This window comes from Ambystoma mexicanum, chromosome 11 (assembly GCF_040938575.1).
Source record: "Ambystoma mexicanum isolate Mex_15411 chromosome 11, UKY_AmexF1_1, whole genome shotgun sequence".
In the NCBI taxonomy this organism is placed as follows: domain Eukaryota; kingdom Metazoa; phylum Chordata; class Amphibia; order Caudata; family Ambystomatidae; genus Ambystoma; species Ambystoma mexicanum.
The window spans coordinates 869,965,166-869,982,591 of record NC_090934.1 but is presented as its reverse complement, the minus strand read 5'-3'; the positions used below and the strand labels follow the sequence as shown (position 1 = coordinate 869,982,591).

The 17,426-nt window shown below is 47.5% G+C and overlaps 1 protein-coding gene across 2 annotated transcripts in view; it reads left to right on the top strand.

Moving 5' to 3' along the window:
* The first annotated feature begins 6,038 nt into the window (after positions 1-6,038).
* Positions 6,039-17,426, top strand: part of LOC138503862 (dispanin subfamily A member 2b-like) — a 170,432-nt gene continuing 159,044 nt past the window's right edge. For both annotated transcript variants that reach the window (XM_069623921.1, XM_069623920.1), the window contains exon 1: positions 6,039-6,290. In XM_069623921.1, coding sequence (XP_069480022.1) covers positions 6,045-6,290 — 246 coding nt within the window. In that variant the 5' untranslated portion in view covers positions 6,039-6,044. The remainder of the gene's footprint in view (positions 6,291-17,426) is intronic.

Here is a 17,426-nt window from a genome sequence, read left to right as displayed (position 1 = left end):
CAATGTAATTAAGGGTAATACCATCTCTCACCCATCAACAGGCAAAAAGATAAAGATCAGAAGCTTCGCCACCTGTATAACAGCAGGCGTCATATACGCTCTGAAATGCCCTTGTGGCAAATTATACATTGGACAGACTACGAGGTCTTTGAAAGAACGAATATCAGAGCACAAGTCTACCATCCGGTGCCAAAACCAGAAATCACCAGTAGCCAGACATTTTATGGAAGCAAAACACAACATCAGTCAATTGAGATTCCAAGTCGTTGAAGTTGTAAGCAAACCACAGCGAGGTGGTAACTACACAAGACTATTGGCACAAAGAGAAAAATATTGGATATACCTTTTAGACACCAAATACCCAAGGGGTCTCAACGAGGAAACATCCTTGAACTGCTTCATTTAGATACTTTTAACTTTTTAGGAATTTCTGTCTTGTAGACCCTGCACTCTCTACTATGCACCAACAATTCACTATGGTTTTGGATATGGGAGGGCAGCAACGACCCCACAACTGACTGTTAAGTGAATGGGATAATTAATATCACAATGGCACCCTATTGAAGTAACTAGACATCTGATATATCAGCAGCACGAATCGTGTGGTCATAGCCATTGAAGAACATTCTTCACGTCACGCTACGTATTATGCACATTTAAATGCATAGTTGCACGCTAGGACTTATAACTGTTAGTCCTGGTATATGATGGAACTCACAGCAATTTACATTTGCCAATTGTAATACTGAACAAGTAGACAGTGTGCATAACCACGAATGTGAGGACATCTGGTACCATGTATCAGATTGTCCAGCAAATTAGATAAAAGGATGTAAATAGACATATTGTGATGTCTGGATACACTCGAATGATACAGAAGTGCCATGCGCATAAGTAGCACCACGTGTAGAAAATGTTTGGTAAAATAACTTTGTTTTGACATTTGACCGCTGCTGTCATCATTATATTGTTCAAACTTATGTTACTCTTAATAGAATTTTGATTATGTTGTTAGAAGATGACTTTCAGAATTTTACACACGTAACTACCTTCTTTAACAGGGTTCCTTTACATAGCTAAAGATGGCCGCAACATTTCTCGAACATCGGTTTAGTCTGTTGTTGATTCCTACCCCCAGGATCTAGCCCGCCAAATACTAGGCTGTTTGTACACGGTCCCTCGTTTCCATGGGGACCGTGCAAACAACGAACAGAGCGAAGCACAACTGGATGTACATAGAGGCTGAACAGGTACGCGCTATGTATAGAATACTGTACACGTTTTTGACCGTGCGATCAATGATCCATATAGTCTTGAATATTCACTAGCACCCCCTGTCCTCCACAGAAAGTATTCGTATTCACGAGTTCCCAGACCTATCTGCACCCGTTCTTCCTGCGACGTTAGATGCAACAAAGAGGGATCCAGCACGTCCGCCGTGCATCGAACCCTGCCGCAGCATACCCGCGTGCTCTACCGCACGAATTACAGCAGGTACATGGTCATTTCCTCACTAATGAACGCATTTGTGTACTTGTGAATATATATTTAGTCACACACAGTGACCCGTGGGTTAACGTTGCTCTCCACAGAGATTACCGGAAGTATTGAAGCACCTTTCTGTACCAAGAAAACACCTAAATCGAGGTCTTGGCTGCACCCGTTCTTCCTGCGACGTTAGATGCAACACAGAGGGATCCAGCACGTCCGCCGTGCATCGAACCCTGCCGCAGCATACCCACGTGCTCTACCGCACGAATTACAGCAGGTACATGGTCATTTCCTCACTAATGAACGCATACGTGTACTTGTGAATATATATTTAGTCACACACAGTGACCCGTGCGTTAACGTTGCTCTCCACAGAGATTACCGGAAGTATTGAAGCACCTCTCTGTACCAAGAAAACACCTAAATCGAGGTCTTGGCACTGCAAGCATGTCCCCTTGGACTTATTTTTCACCATAGATGGCTTCCCTGCCACAACATTAAACCTCAATAGGTTAGTGCATTTTATTTCTAAAATATCCTCTTTGTAAAAAAAACCTTTTTTGGTGAGTAGTCCGTACTTACCATGCTTAACAGTAGACGTACACTGGTTGAATATGTCCTTAAATTCGAATATGTTTCATTTGTTGAATTGAATTTCCACATAGAATGTGAGCCATTTTTAGGCGCTTATACTTGATGAATTGCACTTGGTCTGTAGTTGAGAATAGTCAATACACCCACGAATACAGTGCCACCACGCAGTACTCATGACTCCATTGAAACCATGTAGGATCCATTATAATTGCCTTATATCTGCCAAATACTCACTGAAGTAACAGCCTTCATTATGGCTTCTAATTTTAGATTACTATTGATGTTCTATTTGGTTGGATTCCCATTAGAGGTGCACGGGATTATACTAGACAGTGTTTTGAATTTTAAAAGCATGACCATATAGTTACTCTGGTCAAACTAAATTAAATGTTTGCACTGTTTACCACACTACATGTAGATACTTAATTTGAATGAAGCAATGCTGCTTGTTGTTTATTTGGTTAACAAATTTATAATTATACCTTCTGTTGATTTTTTTCCTATATGCATTATGACTAGACAATAGATCCACAGAGGCTTCTGAAGAAGAGGAATCACCTTGAAACGTGTCAAGCCATTGAAAGTGGAATTTCCATCAACTTTTGATTATGTTGACATTATAATGTTGTTCTGTAATTTCTCCTGTCTTCACTACATTTTTATGTATAAATAAATAGGTGCTCACTTTATCCCTGAACACCTAAAAAACAAAAACCATTGTTCTTCTGTTTGAAGTTATAAATATTGTTGAATCAATTCTCTAAAGATTACTTAAAAACGAATATTGCAAACTATATCCTTAAGAATCTACGCCCTTGTTGCGTAGCCTTAGAGTGTGCAGAGGACGGGAGGACTCCAATCTTGGGTCCTCTTCCCTTGCTCTCTTGTCCCTTATTCCCTGTCTGGGGAGTGTCTGTTTTATTCTTTTTGCAGGGCACAAACAGTCGCCCCGCCCCAGAAGGGGTGGGGGAGGAGGCAGGGGTCAGCCCTCAGCAGCATGTTGGGCTTTCAATAAAGAAGGCTGCACGAGGATAATGTGCAAATTTAAACACGGCTGCAGCAGGTGTGTGGGTCGGCATCCGATTACACAGTGTTTTCAGGCAGGGGACAGTAGGAAAGGGCGAGGAGCGGGGCAAGGAGGTGGGGGGAAGGACTGTAGAGCAGTTAAAGTGGGGGGTTTCAGTGTGGGGGATCAGTTTATTGGAAATGGAGGGGGGGCGCAAAGTTTGGGGGGAGGTTTTGGGGGGCGATCCCAAGGGTGTAGGAGAGGGGTGAGGAGGAAGACCCTTAGGTAGGGCGGGGGAATTGCAGCGGGGGGGATGTAACTGTGAAAAATGTTAGGGGGTGGTGGCCGTCATTGGGAGGGCATGGAAGACGGTGGCAAAGACCTCGCGTTTGCCGCACGACAAGGTGAGCAAGCTTTGGGGGGACATGAGAGGGTTATAGCGCCACACAGTCAATACGGAGAGAAGCACAGAGGTTAAGAAGATATTGCAACTTCGAACGTACGGTAGCAGCCCCGGTTCGAGGAGTGGCAGGAGATAGGGAACATGCTATGGTGGGAATTGAGTATGCACAGCACAGGAGGAACTGGGCCTGTTGTATGGACGGGGGTGCAGGAGCGCCCCTGGTGCAGCCGGGTGAAATGATGAGATATGACTGCATGGACGGGGTGCCCGAGGGCCCCTGGTGCAGGTGGGATACATGGTGTAATGGGCACAAGGTGCTGGAAGAGTAAGTTATATGGATTGGACTGCATGGATGGGAAAAAGGTTTGGCCCCTGGTGCAGTAGTAGAGAGGAGTAATGAGGAAAAGGGCCTGCATGGACGGGGGTGCACGTGGGCCCCCGGTGCAGGATGGGCAACATGGGACAATAGTAGGAAGGTGATGGAGGGTGGGTGGCAAGGGTGAACAGGAGGGTAATAGGATAGAGGTGAAAGGGGGTCTAAGTGGGGGTAGGTGTATTGTTTAAAGGATGGGTATTAAGGTGCAATTTCTAGGGAAACCGGGGGGTGTTTCCGTAGTGGGAATAAGGAGGTGGGTAGGTGAGGATGGGTTGTCTAAGGAAGGTGTGGGTAGCGGTGGGGGAAAAGGAGTAGGAGTTGGAACTCATTGGTTTAGAATGGGAGCGGCATCTGAAGGTAGTGGGTTGGGCTTATCCGAGGCTAAGGTGAAAAGTTTGGGTCGGTGCAGGTCTGGGAGGTACAAAGGGGATATTAGGGACTTGGGTAAAGGGGCTGTTTGAAATAGGGTCGGGGTCTAGGGGCGGGCTGAATGTGGTGGGGTGGTCATGACTGGAAAGTGACATTGTAATTTCTTTTCCAGATGCTGCAAGGAAGCCGGGGGAGATGCCGCAGATTTGGTTTGTGGGCCACTCTATTGTCAAGTGGGCGGGAAGGAGGCGGAGAAAAGAGTTTTTGGCAGGCAATTGGGTTGCAGCTACAGAGTGGCATTGGTAAGGTGGTCCGGTTTAGGGGGGCTTCTCTGTGATCAGCTACTGCCTAGGCCAGCGGGGCTGAAGAAACGCTATGGGTCTCCAGAGGGGGTGATAATTCATGCAGGGGAAAATGACCTAGAAGAGACACAAGTGGGGCTTTTCTTAGAAAAATGAAAAGGGATTTGGTATGGGTCCGGGAAATGTGGCACAAAGCACATGTAGTTTGTACTAAGCTGTTGCCGCGGAGAGTGTGGAGGGGAGCGAGAAGTGAGGGAGCAATAGAGCGAGCAAGGAAGGGAATAAATAGAGAAATGGAAAAATGTTGTGCCTAGGCAGCGGTGAAGGTTTTAGAGCACAAAGAAATAGTTTATGAGGGTTCCAAGATTCTCAGGTAGGATGGCGTTCACCTGTCAATTTTCGGGAATAGTTATTACCTGGTGGATTTGACCTTGCAGGTGGAAGAGATAGTAAGGTAGTAAGGAGTTGGAAGTAGAAAGAGGTGGTGCGGGGGGGGGCAGAAAGAACACCTCGGTGGAGGGTTTTTTCTGTTGCCGGGGCAGGTTGTTGGTTGCCGGGGGCATGGCCCCTTTAGATGAGGGGGGAGTGAAACGCAATGGGGGAATAGCGCTGGAAAGGATGGGGGTGGTGCTGTTTGCACAAACGGGCTACCACAGGGGAACAGGTTTTGAAGATGGGGGGGCATGGCCCCGGGGAGAAAGCGGGACGCCTTGAGAATAGGGTAAGGAGACGGTAGGGACCAAGCGATAGGTAGGGAGGAAGTGGATCTAATTCATTATTTATTTGTTGGGGGAAATGAAAGTGTTGAATTATTAAATTGGTTGTTAAAACATTTTTCTTAGTCTGTAAGGCCAAGGAGCCAGGTTAGCGGTTATTTGTGAGCTTTGGCCTGTCACATTAAAGCGACCTTTTCCGCTACAAGCGAGTCTGGGTGTTTTGTGCAGTAAGCCAAAAAGTATTCTGCCAGTATGGCTGCAGTCATAGCAGAAAGTACATAGACCATGCATAACTTCTGAATGACAATTGGAGGGGGAGTTCGAAATGTTGGATCTAGTTTGTTAGGTAGATGTGCTCCTCAATTAATTACCACCCATTAGCCACCACTATCGCAGCCCCACCCGTCTATCTTGCCTCAACTTGTATCTCCACCTTTTTTCATCCAATGTTCCCTATCCCCCTCTAGCGTCCCTTCACTTCCCTTGCGCACACCCTTTCCTTCCCCACGTGTGTTTGTGGCCCCGCTGGTAGCAGCCCCTCCTGTTCTGCTGGCAGAGGTTACGCAGCTCTGCACCAACTAGCCAGGGTTACAGTGCTGGGAACTCACACACCTCCCACCATGGATGCCCGTCGTGGGTGTGCACCACGTGCACGCGTTTATTTTCCCCACCACTAAGCTTGTGAGGCTACAGCTCGCGAGAAAAGTGTGAAACACCACGCTCGACGTGCGAGAATTTAGGATAAAAAAAATGTACGCCTGTCAATCAGTAACACCAACGAGTGAGAATGGACGGCGGAAACATCCAGATGCCCGCCGTCGGCCGCTACCCCTACACAGCCGGCCCCTATGAGCCGATGAAGGAGGAGATGGAGGTGCTTTCTCGCCCCAACGGCACTGCCATCAACTCCACCACGGTGAACATGACCACCTACCAGCAGCCGCCCCGGGACCACATCATCTGGTCCATTTTCAATGCCATGTTCATGAACTTCTGCTGCCTGGGATTTCTGGCGCTCGTCTTCTCAGTCAAGGTGAGTCGGCGCTCTTTGCCTGCCCTACTCCGGCGACCCCTCTTTTAGATTCACTGTTTTTACATTGGCCTAGCGACCGAGGTTCCCTCTCGGACAAGTTGTACAGCTGCAGTTCTTTGATTCTCGAAACCGTAGGCATAGCTCCTAACTCACACGCTTTTGGCGGGTGTCACCCGCCTTGTAAACAGCGGACTCACCCGCCAAACCTCATGCACGCCCATTCATTTCAATGGGCCTCTCACCCGCCAAAAGTAAAATCGGGTGGCTTCACCCGCTTTTGCGACATAAATGGTTGAGAGATATGCGTAGGGAAATTTATCCTGCTTATCAGAACATCCCACTTTACACAGTGGTGGAAATGGAAAAAACATTGGTGGGGGGTCCCACAAGAGCAGGGGTGGAGGCGGGGTTTGGGGCGTGGTGCCTGGGGAGGCGGGGTTATGGGGGCGATCTGCAGTTGAACCGTGATTAACGGAAATAAGTTTAAAACGGCACCATTTCTTTCATGCTGCTTCTTTTCCAAACTATATATCAATTCCACTTTAAACCACTTCCATGGCACTGGTGATGAGTTACTTCACTATGTTGACCGGTGTTGCGGAGTAAATCTTTAAAATGCACACTTTGCGTCCATTTTATAAAAACATATGCCCCTCGGGTACTATTCAAACACGGTGATTTCTCTTCGCCATAAGCAATGTTTTCATTTACTTGAACCACATCCAGCACAGCCCCTGCAGCTCCCCTCTGAAAACAGGTGGGTGGCTGCATCGTGTTATTTCAATAGAGGGTATTTATTTATGCAATGTTTACCTGTGTGTATATACAGGTGTCCGAAAAACATTACAAAAATAAATAATCGAGGTCCCGGTCCATGTATCTGACAAACATTGCATGAATAAATAAACCGGGTTGGAGCTGAAGACTAATTTCCTCTTGCATGGAGTCACCAGAGGAAGTTAGTTTGCTCGCAGGTGCTTTTTTCTTTCCTTCTCTCCAATGCAGAGCAGGGATTTGGGGCGGCTGACTCTGGCTGGATCCTGAGTTCCGGGTACACATCTGGTGCCAGATCTCGGATCCAGCGAGAGCCGGCCCAATGACTAGCCCAGACTTTACAATTATAAATGCTTGAGAACTGCATTTATTGGTGACTAGTATCTGTGGTTGCCATTGCTTATAGCATGGGTGTTGCTTGGTCTGGAAAAGATCCGGACTATGTTAATTTTGGGACTGTCAGGTCTGGGGGCTAGCTAGCCTTTTTGGTTGTAACCCCTGAGCTTCTATCCGGGGCTACAACCAAAAGACCCCGGGCTATCAGTGGCAGATTTAGGGCAAAGGGCCCAGTGGGCAACACCTGATAAAGGGTCCTAGGTGGGCGGGTCATGGAGGCAGAGCTTAGGGTGGGGGGAGTTAATTGCTCATAAGTGCACAATTGTGAACTTTCTAGACAAAAGCTTTTTATTTAAAGTTGTCTTTATTAGTCACCTGTGTGTAGGGGTCTGACTAACTGGAAACAGCTGGGTCTCCTCTTTGCTATCAATGGTAATATTAGATGATCAAGCCTGAAACTAATGTTGGAAATGAACGTGTTTCAAGGCTAACGGCAATAGATAATTACTAACAGCTTATGAAGCCCACACAATTCCCTAGAAAATTGGCTCTAAGGCTAGTTGGATCCAACATTTGATGACTGACACACATGGGTACGTGGCAGGGCAAGTCTTAAAAAGAAGAAAAATGGGGGCCTTATAACATGGGCAATGGGAAGACGTCACAGCAGGTTGTGACAAAGTACAATTTTTAGGTTTACAAAGTGTGCATGTTTTATACTTTGCTGAAATTATAAGAAACTGGGCTATTTTCCAGGAGTTTGTGATTAATCATCTGAGGGGCTGAGAGGCAAATATTTGTGGGGGATGAGTAAAATACCTGCTCTCCTTCGCCCCCCGACCCCTATGCTGGCTGGGATCCCCCAGTAAAAATGTAAATTTCCAGCACTGGACACTCTATCTATTTTACAAGCAGAGCTCTCACATTAAGGCCCCTACCCTGGAAAGGTACTGTAGGAGTCATGAATTATGGGGCCTTAGAACTGGCCTGCTGACCCCCTATGACGGTACATCTGGTTTCTGCTGACATTATGGTTAGGCCCGGCTGAAGATGTGTGGGGCCCCATTTCAACATGATTACCCCCCCTTGTTTAGAGTTGTAAGCAGTTGGAGAGAATAATAATGGAGACAAAGATGAGGTTAATAGCTGCCAATTATCATGAAGACTGCGAGCCAGCAGAGAGCTGAAACACTGAATGCCCGCTGAATAGCAATCAATCCTTCTTTGAAAGCAAGTGACTGACGTGGAGGAACCAGCGTTGAATTGTAACTAGGTGATAACACTTGTTTTCCCCAATGAAAATAGCAGCCGGACAGGCTCAAGCCAACACAGCTTGTAAGGCGAGTGCTGCAAAGCGCAGACTGTAAGCCCCAGAACATCTTCGATATATTAGGAATATATTGTCGTGTTTTTAGACTGCTGACTGGCAATATGGAGGCAGTTTTGGGGGGGGGGGGAGTAAGGGGTGCCCCCTAGGGCTCGAGGCCCCTTTAATTTGAAAAGGTTGAAGGGCCCTGACACTGTCCCTGGTTATGGGCGTGAACAGGGGGTTGCAGGTGAGCGGAAGGGCAAAGCAAGGATCTACAGGACTGTGGCCGATCTCAGTCTCGCTCAACTACCACTTGGACCCCTGTGGCAAAGGCCAGTGCATGAAGGAGACAGGCTTTGCTAATTGTCTCCTGAGCTGTATAATTAGCAAAGCCTGTCTTTCGTAGGTTATAGCGGTATGCTTCTGCTTATTGGCACGATTCAGACTTGCTGTAGAACGGGTGAGTACCAGTAGTATGGAAGCACACTCCATTTCATTCTTAACTACAGTTAATCCTCGTCACGTACTGTACGGATCAGAAGTCTACGCATAGTCTGTCGGAAGCCCCCTTGGTTCTTTGGCTGCCTGGTGGTGCAGCTTGACACGTCTGTGCAGAGGTCCTTTCCTCTGAGGTGAGCAGAGAGGTCTGTGCATGGAACGGCGGACGGAGCGTTACAGGGGAACTGAGCTCACATTCCAGCGACCCCGGTTGTGGAGTGGAGAGCCAGACTGTGTTGTCTTGCAGTAAGCCAGTGGCGAGTGATCGCAGAAGTTGTTTTGTGTAGGAGTGAGTGTCGGTAAAGGTGCAGAGGTTGTGTAATAAGGATGTATAAACCCTCTCCGACCGATGGACCTAGGCAGACCGTGTCCAGTGGGGGCAGGGCTGCCTTAGCTCTGAATACACCGGGGTGGAATGTTGTGCCCCCCCCCCTCTACACATTTTGCGCTCCCCCCCGTTGCCGGGAAGGGGGGCACTACATTTGCAGTTTCTCAGCTAAATGGAGGGCCGCCCAGCTGCGGCCCTCTAAGTGATTTAACATCCCGCTCCCTTGCAGCAGATTCCTATTGTAATAAAAGGCACCTCGCTCTCGTGCTGGAGCGCCCAGCGCCAGCACGAGAGCGGGCGCCTTTAATTTCAACAGGGGGCCTGCTGTGCCTTCACAGCTCGGGGAGCCCTTGAAAGACTTAGCCAAGCTGGGCAGGGGGGTGGGGCTAATGTGGCTCCCCAGACTCCTGCTAGCTCCGTCATCCAGCTCCTTACCTCGGGCCCTGTTTCCACGCTGGCGTGAACGGACTTACAAGCGATCGCTGTGAGCACTTCTTACTCCACGGCTGCTAACCTTAACTTTTTTGTACTTTTTCAATCCTCCCTGGCCTCCAGTTTTCTCCTTCCCTGACACATGTCGGTCACAGGACGGTTCCCTCCTGGCATTTGACCCTCACGCTCGGCCTGGTGTGCCTGGGACTCGGTTACTGGTGGGATGCTTGCGCTGCTAACACTCAAGAAAAGAGACTAACAAGGTGGAGGGAAATATTCTCCTGATCTCTGCCGGATCACATCAAGGACTTCGTCAGCAAGTCCATCGTTTACCAAGGCACCAAGCAGGGGGATTCCTTTTCGGGAAGATCTTCCACAGGGAGGGGTTGCTGAGACTCTAGTACTGAGTTCATAGCAACCAGTGTCCACTCGGAGGGATCGCTAGTTACTTCCGGGCCTGGCACTGAACAGACCAAAGCTCTTCCACTACACGTACGTGTGAGGAGCCTTGGGGTTCTGTGACAGCGCATACGCCTGAGGGGATGCAGCATGAGCCAGGCTACCAGTCAGTCAACTGAGGGCATTAGGCCTAGTGGAGCATCTTCCGAGACCCGCTCAATTCACACATCCTGGTCTTCGTCCTCGCAGAGAACTAGTACAAGGGACACTGCCCGAAAACCCTGTTTTCCCGCGCAATCCTGAGGTACCAGGTCAGACACACAAAATGGCGTCCAGCCACGCAGTAGGCAGTAAAAGTGTTGGATACTTGTCCTCGCACACATACTCATTGTCTCCAGAATGGGCAACACAGGCTGCAAGTGAACTGTCCTCACGCTCAGCATACAGTGCAGCTGCAAGGTACATAGACAGCTGGTTCCTGCATCATCATGGGCACTTCTATCAGGTGCAGCAAGAATACCATTTCGCATCCCGGCGCCAAGGGGAGCAGTCTGCAGGTCAAAGGCCCAGCACCTATGAGGATTCCTCAGCACAGCAGTCCTCAAAGGGGGCCTTCGAGGACAGATTCTTCAACAGGTTCCTAGCACTAAAGAAGGGGATCCTTAAAGGGCTTATCAGGGAAGTGGTTCCTGAAATGTTGCTGCAGCAACCGCTTCCTCCTACATGGTTCTTGGTGTTTCCACATGCTCCACTAGGGGTGCAGCCTCCGCTTCCAACATTGCCAACCAACTCACCACTGCCTCCTCCACAGGCACCTCTGATTCCCATAGCCACAGTGGCACATAACACAGTACAGGATGCTACGCACACTGGCACCTTACAGGGTCAGGGACAAGGCCAGGGTAATGCTCCAGATGATGATGGTTATGACGGAGAGGAGAACACAGCTTCCGCTGAATCATTCCATGATCGCATGGAGGGCCTGTCCGAATCCCGAACTGTGCTGTCTCCCAAGAAGGCATAACAGTAGCCCAGAGGGTTAGCAGAAATTCTGTTGTTCAGGGCCGCCAACAAATCGTGCATTCCCCTGCCAAAGGACATGGTAATGTTGGCTAAAAAGGTATGGCAAAAACCACATTCCAGTTCGCAAACCAGCAAGCGCTTGGATGCACGCAGTTGAAAAATGACGCAGATGCTTTCGACGCACGCGCAGCATCGCTCGTCCGTGGTAGCAGCAGCTTCCATCTACTCCAAGCCCTCTGCTTCGGCAGCGCCTTCGTCGTCTCATCAACTGTCTCACCAAGGAGGACAAGCTACTGGGAAGCTTTGTGAGAAAGGTAACCATGGACTCCTCAATGAGCGGCTAGGGACCACATTGTGAACAATTTCATAAATGCAGTTTGGGGCAGAGAGGACTCTCAGCTTCACATACATGTGCTGGAATTCAAAGGGATTGGTCTTGTGCCTAGTGCATTTCTTACTCAAATACAGGGCAAGTTGTTCCTGGTGAGGACAGACAGCTCAACCTCCATGTTTTACGTAAACAAACAGGGGGCACCAGATCCACAAGACTGTTTGATAGCGGTGGGCTTTTGGGAATGGACATTGTCGCACAACATACTGCTCAGAGCAGTTAATCTGCTGGGGGACTGCAGTTCAGAGGCAGACAGGCTGGGTAGGCTAGGCAAGAACGACGAGTGGGAACTACAAATGCAGTTCCATTGCAGCAATCGATGGGGTTTTTGCCAAGTGGCACTCTTTTCACCGGAATGCAACGGTAAATGTCTCCAGTTTGCATCATGGGAGGGTCAGGGAATCAACCCCCTAGGAGATGCTTTCCAGATCAGCTGTTTTCCAGATCAGCTGGGATCATCTTCATGCTTATGCTTTCCCCCCAACACTGCTGTTACAGATGGTCATACACAAATTGAGGACCCCAGTCAACTGCAGGATGGTCCTAATAGCCCCACGGTGGCCTCGATGGTGTGGTACTCTGATCTGTTCCCATTGGCAACACAGGGCCTGATCATGTTGCCATCAATTTCATGGATTTCTATTGCAGAAGTGGGAGGAGTTGTGATCCACCTGGATCCGGGGGGCCTGGCTCCTGATCAGCTAAAACTATGCCACTGGAAACGATCTGAAAGTAACCTTTGCATCATTCAGTGTGCTCGGGGAAACCGTCAACCAAAAACCAGTACAAAAGCAAATGGGCAAGGTTTTGCTTCTGTGCAAAAGATAAACAAATTGACCCACTCACCTGTCCCCTCAATGATGTGCTGTTTTTTGTGGTACATCTTCAGGTGGAAACATGCCACACTTACTTGTCGGTTATTGGTGTCTACAAAAATTCAAACAACCATCTTCACTGCGGCCAACCGTGCGGTCAAGTCACCTTACGGGACTGTTGAGGTTATTTCCTCCGGCATACAGGCCTCACCCTGACTGGGATCTAAATGTAGTTTTGTCGGCTCTAGCACACAAGCTGTTTGAGCCTATGGCCTCAATAGACATTAAGTGGGTTACGCTGAAGACAGTCTTGCTAGAAGCCCTTACTTCAGCTCGAAGAGTTAGTGAGATCCAGGCACTGTCAGTGTCAGAACCGTTCACAGTATTTCACAAAGACATGGTGGTATTCAGAATGCATCACACGTTCCTCCCAAAGATCGTTTCGCCTTTTCACATAAACCAGGCGATCTGTTTCCCAGTTTTTGTTCTCCAAATCCTCCATTGGAGGCAGAGAAAGCACTGCACTCTGTCTACGCAGGGCGCTCAAGTTCTACCTCTCGAGTACAAAAGCAATCACGAAAAACCGAAGCTTTCTCACGTTCGGTGTCGCCATGCCGGGAGCGCAAGCTTCCAAGGCGTCTTTAGCCAGGTGGATAGTATCAGCCTTGTATAAGCCTACAAGAGTATTCCTAAAGGAATTAATGTGTACTCTGTAAGGGCAAAAGTAAGAGCAGTCGGATTTCAAAGACATGCATCCCGGGATGCCATCAGCAGAGCGGCTACTTGGGCCTCCCTATCGGCCTTCTGCAAGCACTACTCTTTGGATACCAGCTCCAGATCAGACACAACCTTCGACAGGCAGTATTAAAAAACACAGAGAAGAGACTTGGCCCTAGAGTTGGAACACCCCAGAGCTAAGCTCTGGTAATGCTAAAGATGATGATGGAAGGTCAGTTTTTTGTTGAGGTGAAGCCCACACCTCCTTTTGGCTAGGAAAAGGGGTCCTGGCTACCTTGCAGATTCTCCACACTCTTTGCGGTTTAAACAGTGCAGATTTATTTAATAGTAGTGTGGACTCATAGTCCTGGTCAGCTGACACATGATTCGACCTTGTGGGTCTTTATCAAGGCTAGAAGTTAATTGGCGGGTCTGGCCTCGGGTGGGGTCCCGTTGTGGTCTGTGCAGGTCCTGTGTGTTCACAGCTCGGTCCTGAGTGTGTCTTGTGGTTTGGTGTATCAGTGGAGCTGTTGCTTCCTCCGGGTATGCCTTTTCCTAGGTATTAAAAAAAAAAAAAAAAAAGTTTCTGTCCTCATAAATCATATAGAGCCCCACCACCCCCTAATAGCAAGGGTTACATTGGAATAACCCATACAGGATGGAGGAAAGGAGACGGGATGTAGGAGTAATAAAATGTTAATCACTGTAGTGACTATAATACTCTTAGTCCATAGTCCTCTTTCCTCCATATGACCCACTTTCCATCCGCCATCAAAATGGAATTTTCACAGTCCAGGGACCGCAGGTTATAGCGTCCGAATTGCAAAAGGGACTGGGGTGAGGTACCGGAGGGCAGGGCTAGCATGCGTGGTCCTGCCCGAGTGCTACACTGAATTTAAAGGGGAACTTTTTTTTTTTTATTTTTTTTTTTTTTTGCTGTCAAAAAGTTCTGGTCCTTCCATCGTACTGGATGTAAGAAAGGGGACTATGGACTAGGAGTATTGTAGCCACTGCCGTGAGTAACATTTTATTTATTACTTGTTCCCAGTTCGGAGGGCACAGACCTGCTAATGAAAGGGGCTCTCTCGTTTTCCCTGGGGAGGAGATGGTATCTACCCCTAAATCTCCCAGGAAGGGCGTAAACCTGCACAATGACCACTTATTGTGTGCCCCTCGTATGCTAAATTAAATTGAGAAACAGGAAGTACAATTGGGGCCACCTAGTGCATCTACGGTGGCCGAGATAGAGTAGTCGTGCACCAGATCCCAGACGCAGAGATTGTTAATCATTGTGAGCTGATGCCTACCCCACCCGTCAATTACAATAACTAGCAATGATGCTGTCTCACCAGGGACAGACCCAATAATGGAGCAATCCCAGAATCTCAAGAGAAGTTAAAGCAACGCAATCTTCTGCTTCATCTTTTTTCACACACTACACAGGAGCAAACAAGGAATCCACCCCTGAGGGGCAACAACCGTTTTGGGCCTAAACTTTGTATTAAGTGACTTAGTAAAACTTTGAGAACATAAACACTAACACCAATGAAAAAAGGGCCATGATCGTGCCTACTAATGCGAACCGCTCTTAAGCAAAAGGGTGGGGTGAAACCCTCTAGATGTGCAGGAGCAACTGTCTATCCCCTCGAATGAATATACATTAATTTGTAGTTCCATCTACTTCTAGGGAACAGCGAAGACAGAGTGATTCCAGTAGAAGAGGAGGAAATTAGGGCTGTGAATGCCATCCTCCTGCGTAGTACTTGATCAGTCTGATTATCTTTAATGCCAGAGCAGTATGTCACGACTTATCCTCGTTCTTATGGAGAGAGCTCAGGAGGAGTCTCTGACCTAGTCAAACTTTTAAAAGCAAAAGAAAAGGAGAACTAACAGTAGCAGCCTCTAAAGTGAAGAAATCTTAAAACAAAAAGTCTGATAATATTAGCAACAATCGGGGCTCCCGTACATTTTTACAAAATCTTAGTCTGCCAGCAAGAGAATTGGGCCAGGTAGAGAGGTCTATTAGCAAATTGGGCCTTCAGAAGAAAAAGCGGGGTAAACTGGTCCCTCATACTTTACTCTGCCTTCAACACGTGGAATCAGTAAAAGTAAGTCAAATGCAGGAGCAGGTTCTCATCCCGTTAGTGTCATCGCAAGCAGTCAATGACTTCCTTGTTAGGATTATCGCCATATTCGATGAACGAACCTACACAGACACTGGAAAAATCATTGCCCGGTTAGAAAGACATCTTTACCTACAACAGCAGAACAGCCTGCATTGTCACAAAACAGGGAAATAAAAACTCCAGACAAGAATTGCGTGCCTGAATTCTCAATGTTTAAATCTTTGGAAGAAAGAAGACTGGCCTTACTGAATAATAATCAAATGTTGAAACCTGTGTTAAAGCCCAAGGTAAGCCTCATAAACTGGAGCCACAGTGCCTGCTATTGGAAAAGTTACAGATTGTGCAGGAGCCATGCAGCAAATGTGCTGCTATTTAAGGGCTTTGACTCCTAAGAGGGGTTTAGCTCCTGTGATATTGAGCAGGTGGAATTCGTAAGTGACCTTGTATTTGACCGGGTGATTTAACACCTTAAATCCAATTTTATTTCAAAAAAGACTTCTTGCAGTGGCAGACAAACTTTAGCGGTATGGTTATGAATGATCGGAGGTGTTGAACAGATCTGATATATTACCTCGGTCGTTGTTGTGAGTTACGGGGGGGGTCGAAAACCTCCTACCCCATGAAAGTTCCCTAGATGCAGGTGACATGTTTTAGGGAACCCCAAATGAATAGACTGGTTCAATTAGGTGAGCTCTGAAAACAGGTTGAAAATGAAGCGGAGAATTGGAGCTGGTTGTCCCAAGCACTGCAACCATGCTTGGCAGCAAATGGAAGCATCCAGATTATGGTTCCATGTCCTTCCAACAAAGGTAACTTTGTGGTAATTTACTTTGAGGTAATGACTTCATTTTTACTTCAATTTTTTTAATGGCGGTGGTTCCCTCCTAAAATCCCCACTTCACCACCACTGCAAACCCCTCCCCACCCCCCATTTAACCTCTTAACTCACAAATATATTTAATTTCAAAGTTATTTCCACAAAGTAATTTACTTCGTGAAAAAAACGGGAATCCCCAGTTTACATCATGTAGCATGAGGGGGTTTGCCCATTTGTTTCAAAAAGGCAGCTTTACGCTTTCCTTCGTTAATAGTAGTTTAGGCAATCCATTCTCAATGAGATCAAGGCGATCTAGAACAGGTAGCGAGAGTGGTGGTGAATGGGAGAATTTCAAGGGGATTGCACTAATGAGGGGACAATTCGAGGATGCTCTCTCTCGCCACTTCTGTTCGCGTTGTCCCTCGAGCCTCTATCAGAAAGGTTGAGGGGGTGCTCTTCGGGTTGAGGGGATAAAGGTGGGACAGAAGGAATTTAAGTTGGGGATGCATGCGGATGACATCCTGCTGAACTTGAAGACTCCACTAACTTTGGTCCTGGCGGCAATAGAAGTGATTGAAGAAAATTGGTTTTATTCCGGGTTTTGGGTCAACAGACAGAATCTCTTGATTCTCTTTGATGTAGAGATATGGAGTCCCTTCGGGACCCAGGGATGGTGATAAGTCAGAAGGGATACTTTTCCTAGGTGTGATGTTTACCAGGGCCATAAGTGACTTATACACTGGAATTACCCCACATTGCTGGAGAAACTGTATGGAGAATGTCAATAAGTTAGCAAACTATTTTGTGGATGGGCAGGCTCAATGCCCTTAAGATTACTTTACTACCAAGAATGTTGTATCTGTTACAGATGCTTCCTATACAAATACCAGACACATAAGGACGTATGCTCCACTTCATTTGGCAGGGGAAGGAACCGCGTGGTGCCTATAATACTCTTACACTGCCAAAGGTACGAGGAGGAGTGTGGTTCCCAGACCTCAATCTTTAAAGTCCATGCAGCTGGGGGTGTTGTTACCTCACTTGAGATGGATAAACAATGGGTTTATCTAGAAAATTACCATATGAGACTAATGACTGTAGGGGAATGGTTATGGGTCCCCAGGGAAGATTGCAGAGAAGGATTCAGGAACATCCTATATTGGTAGTGATT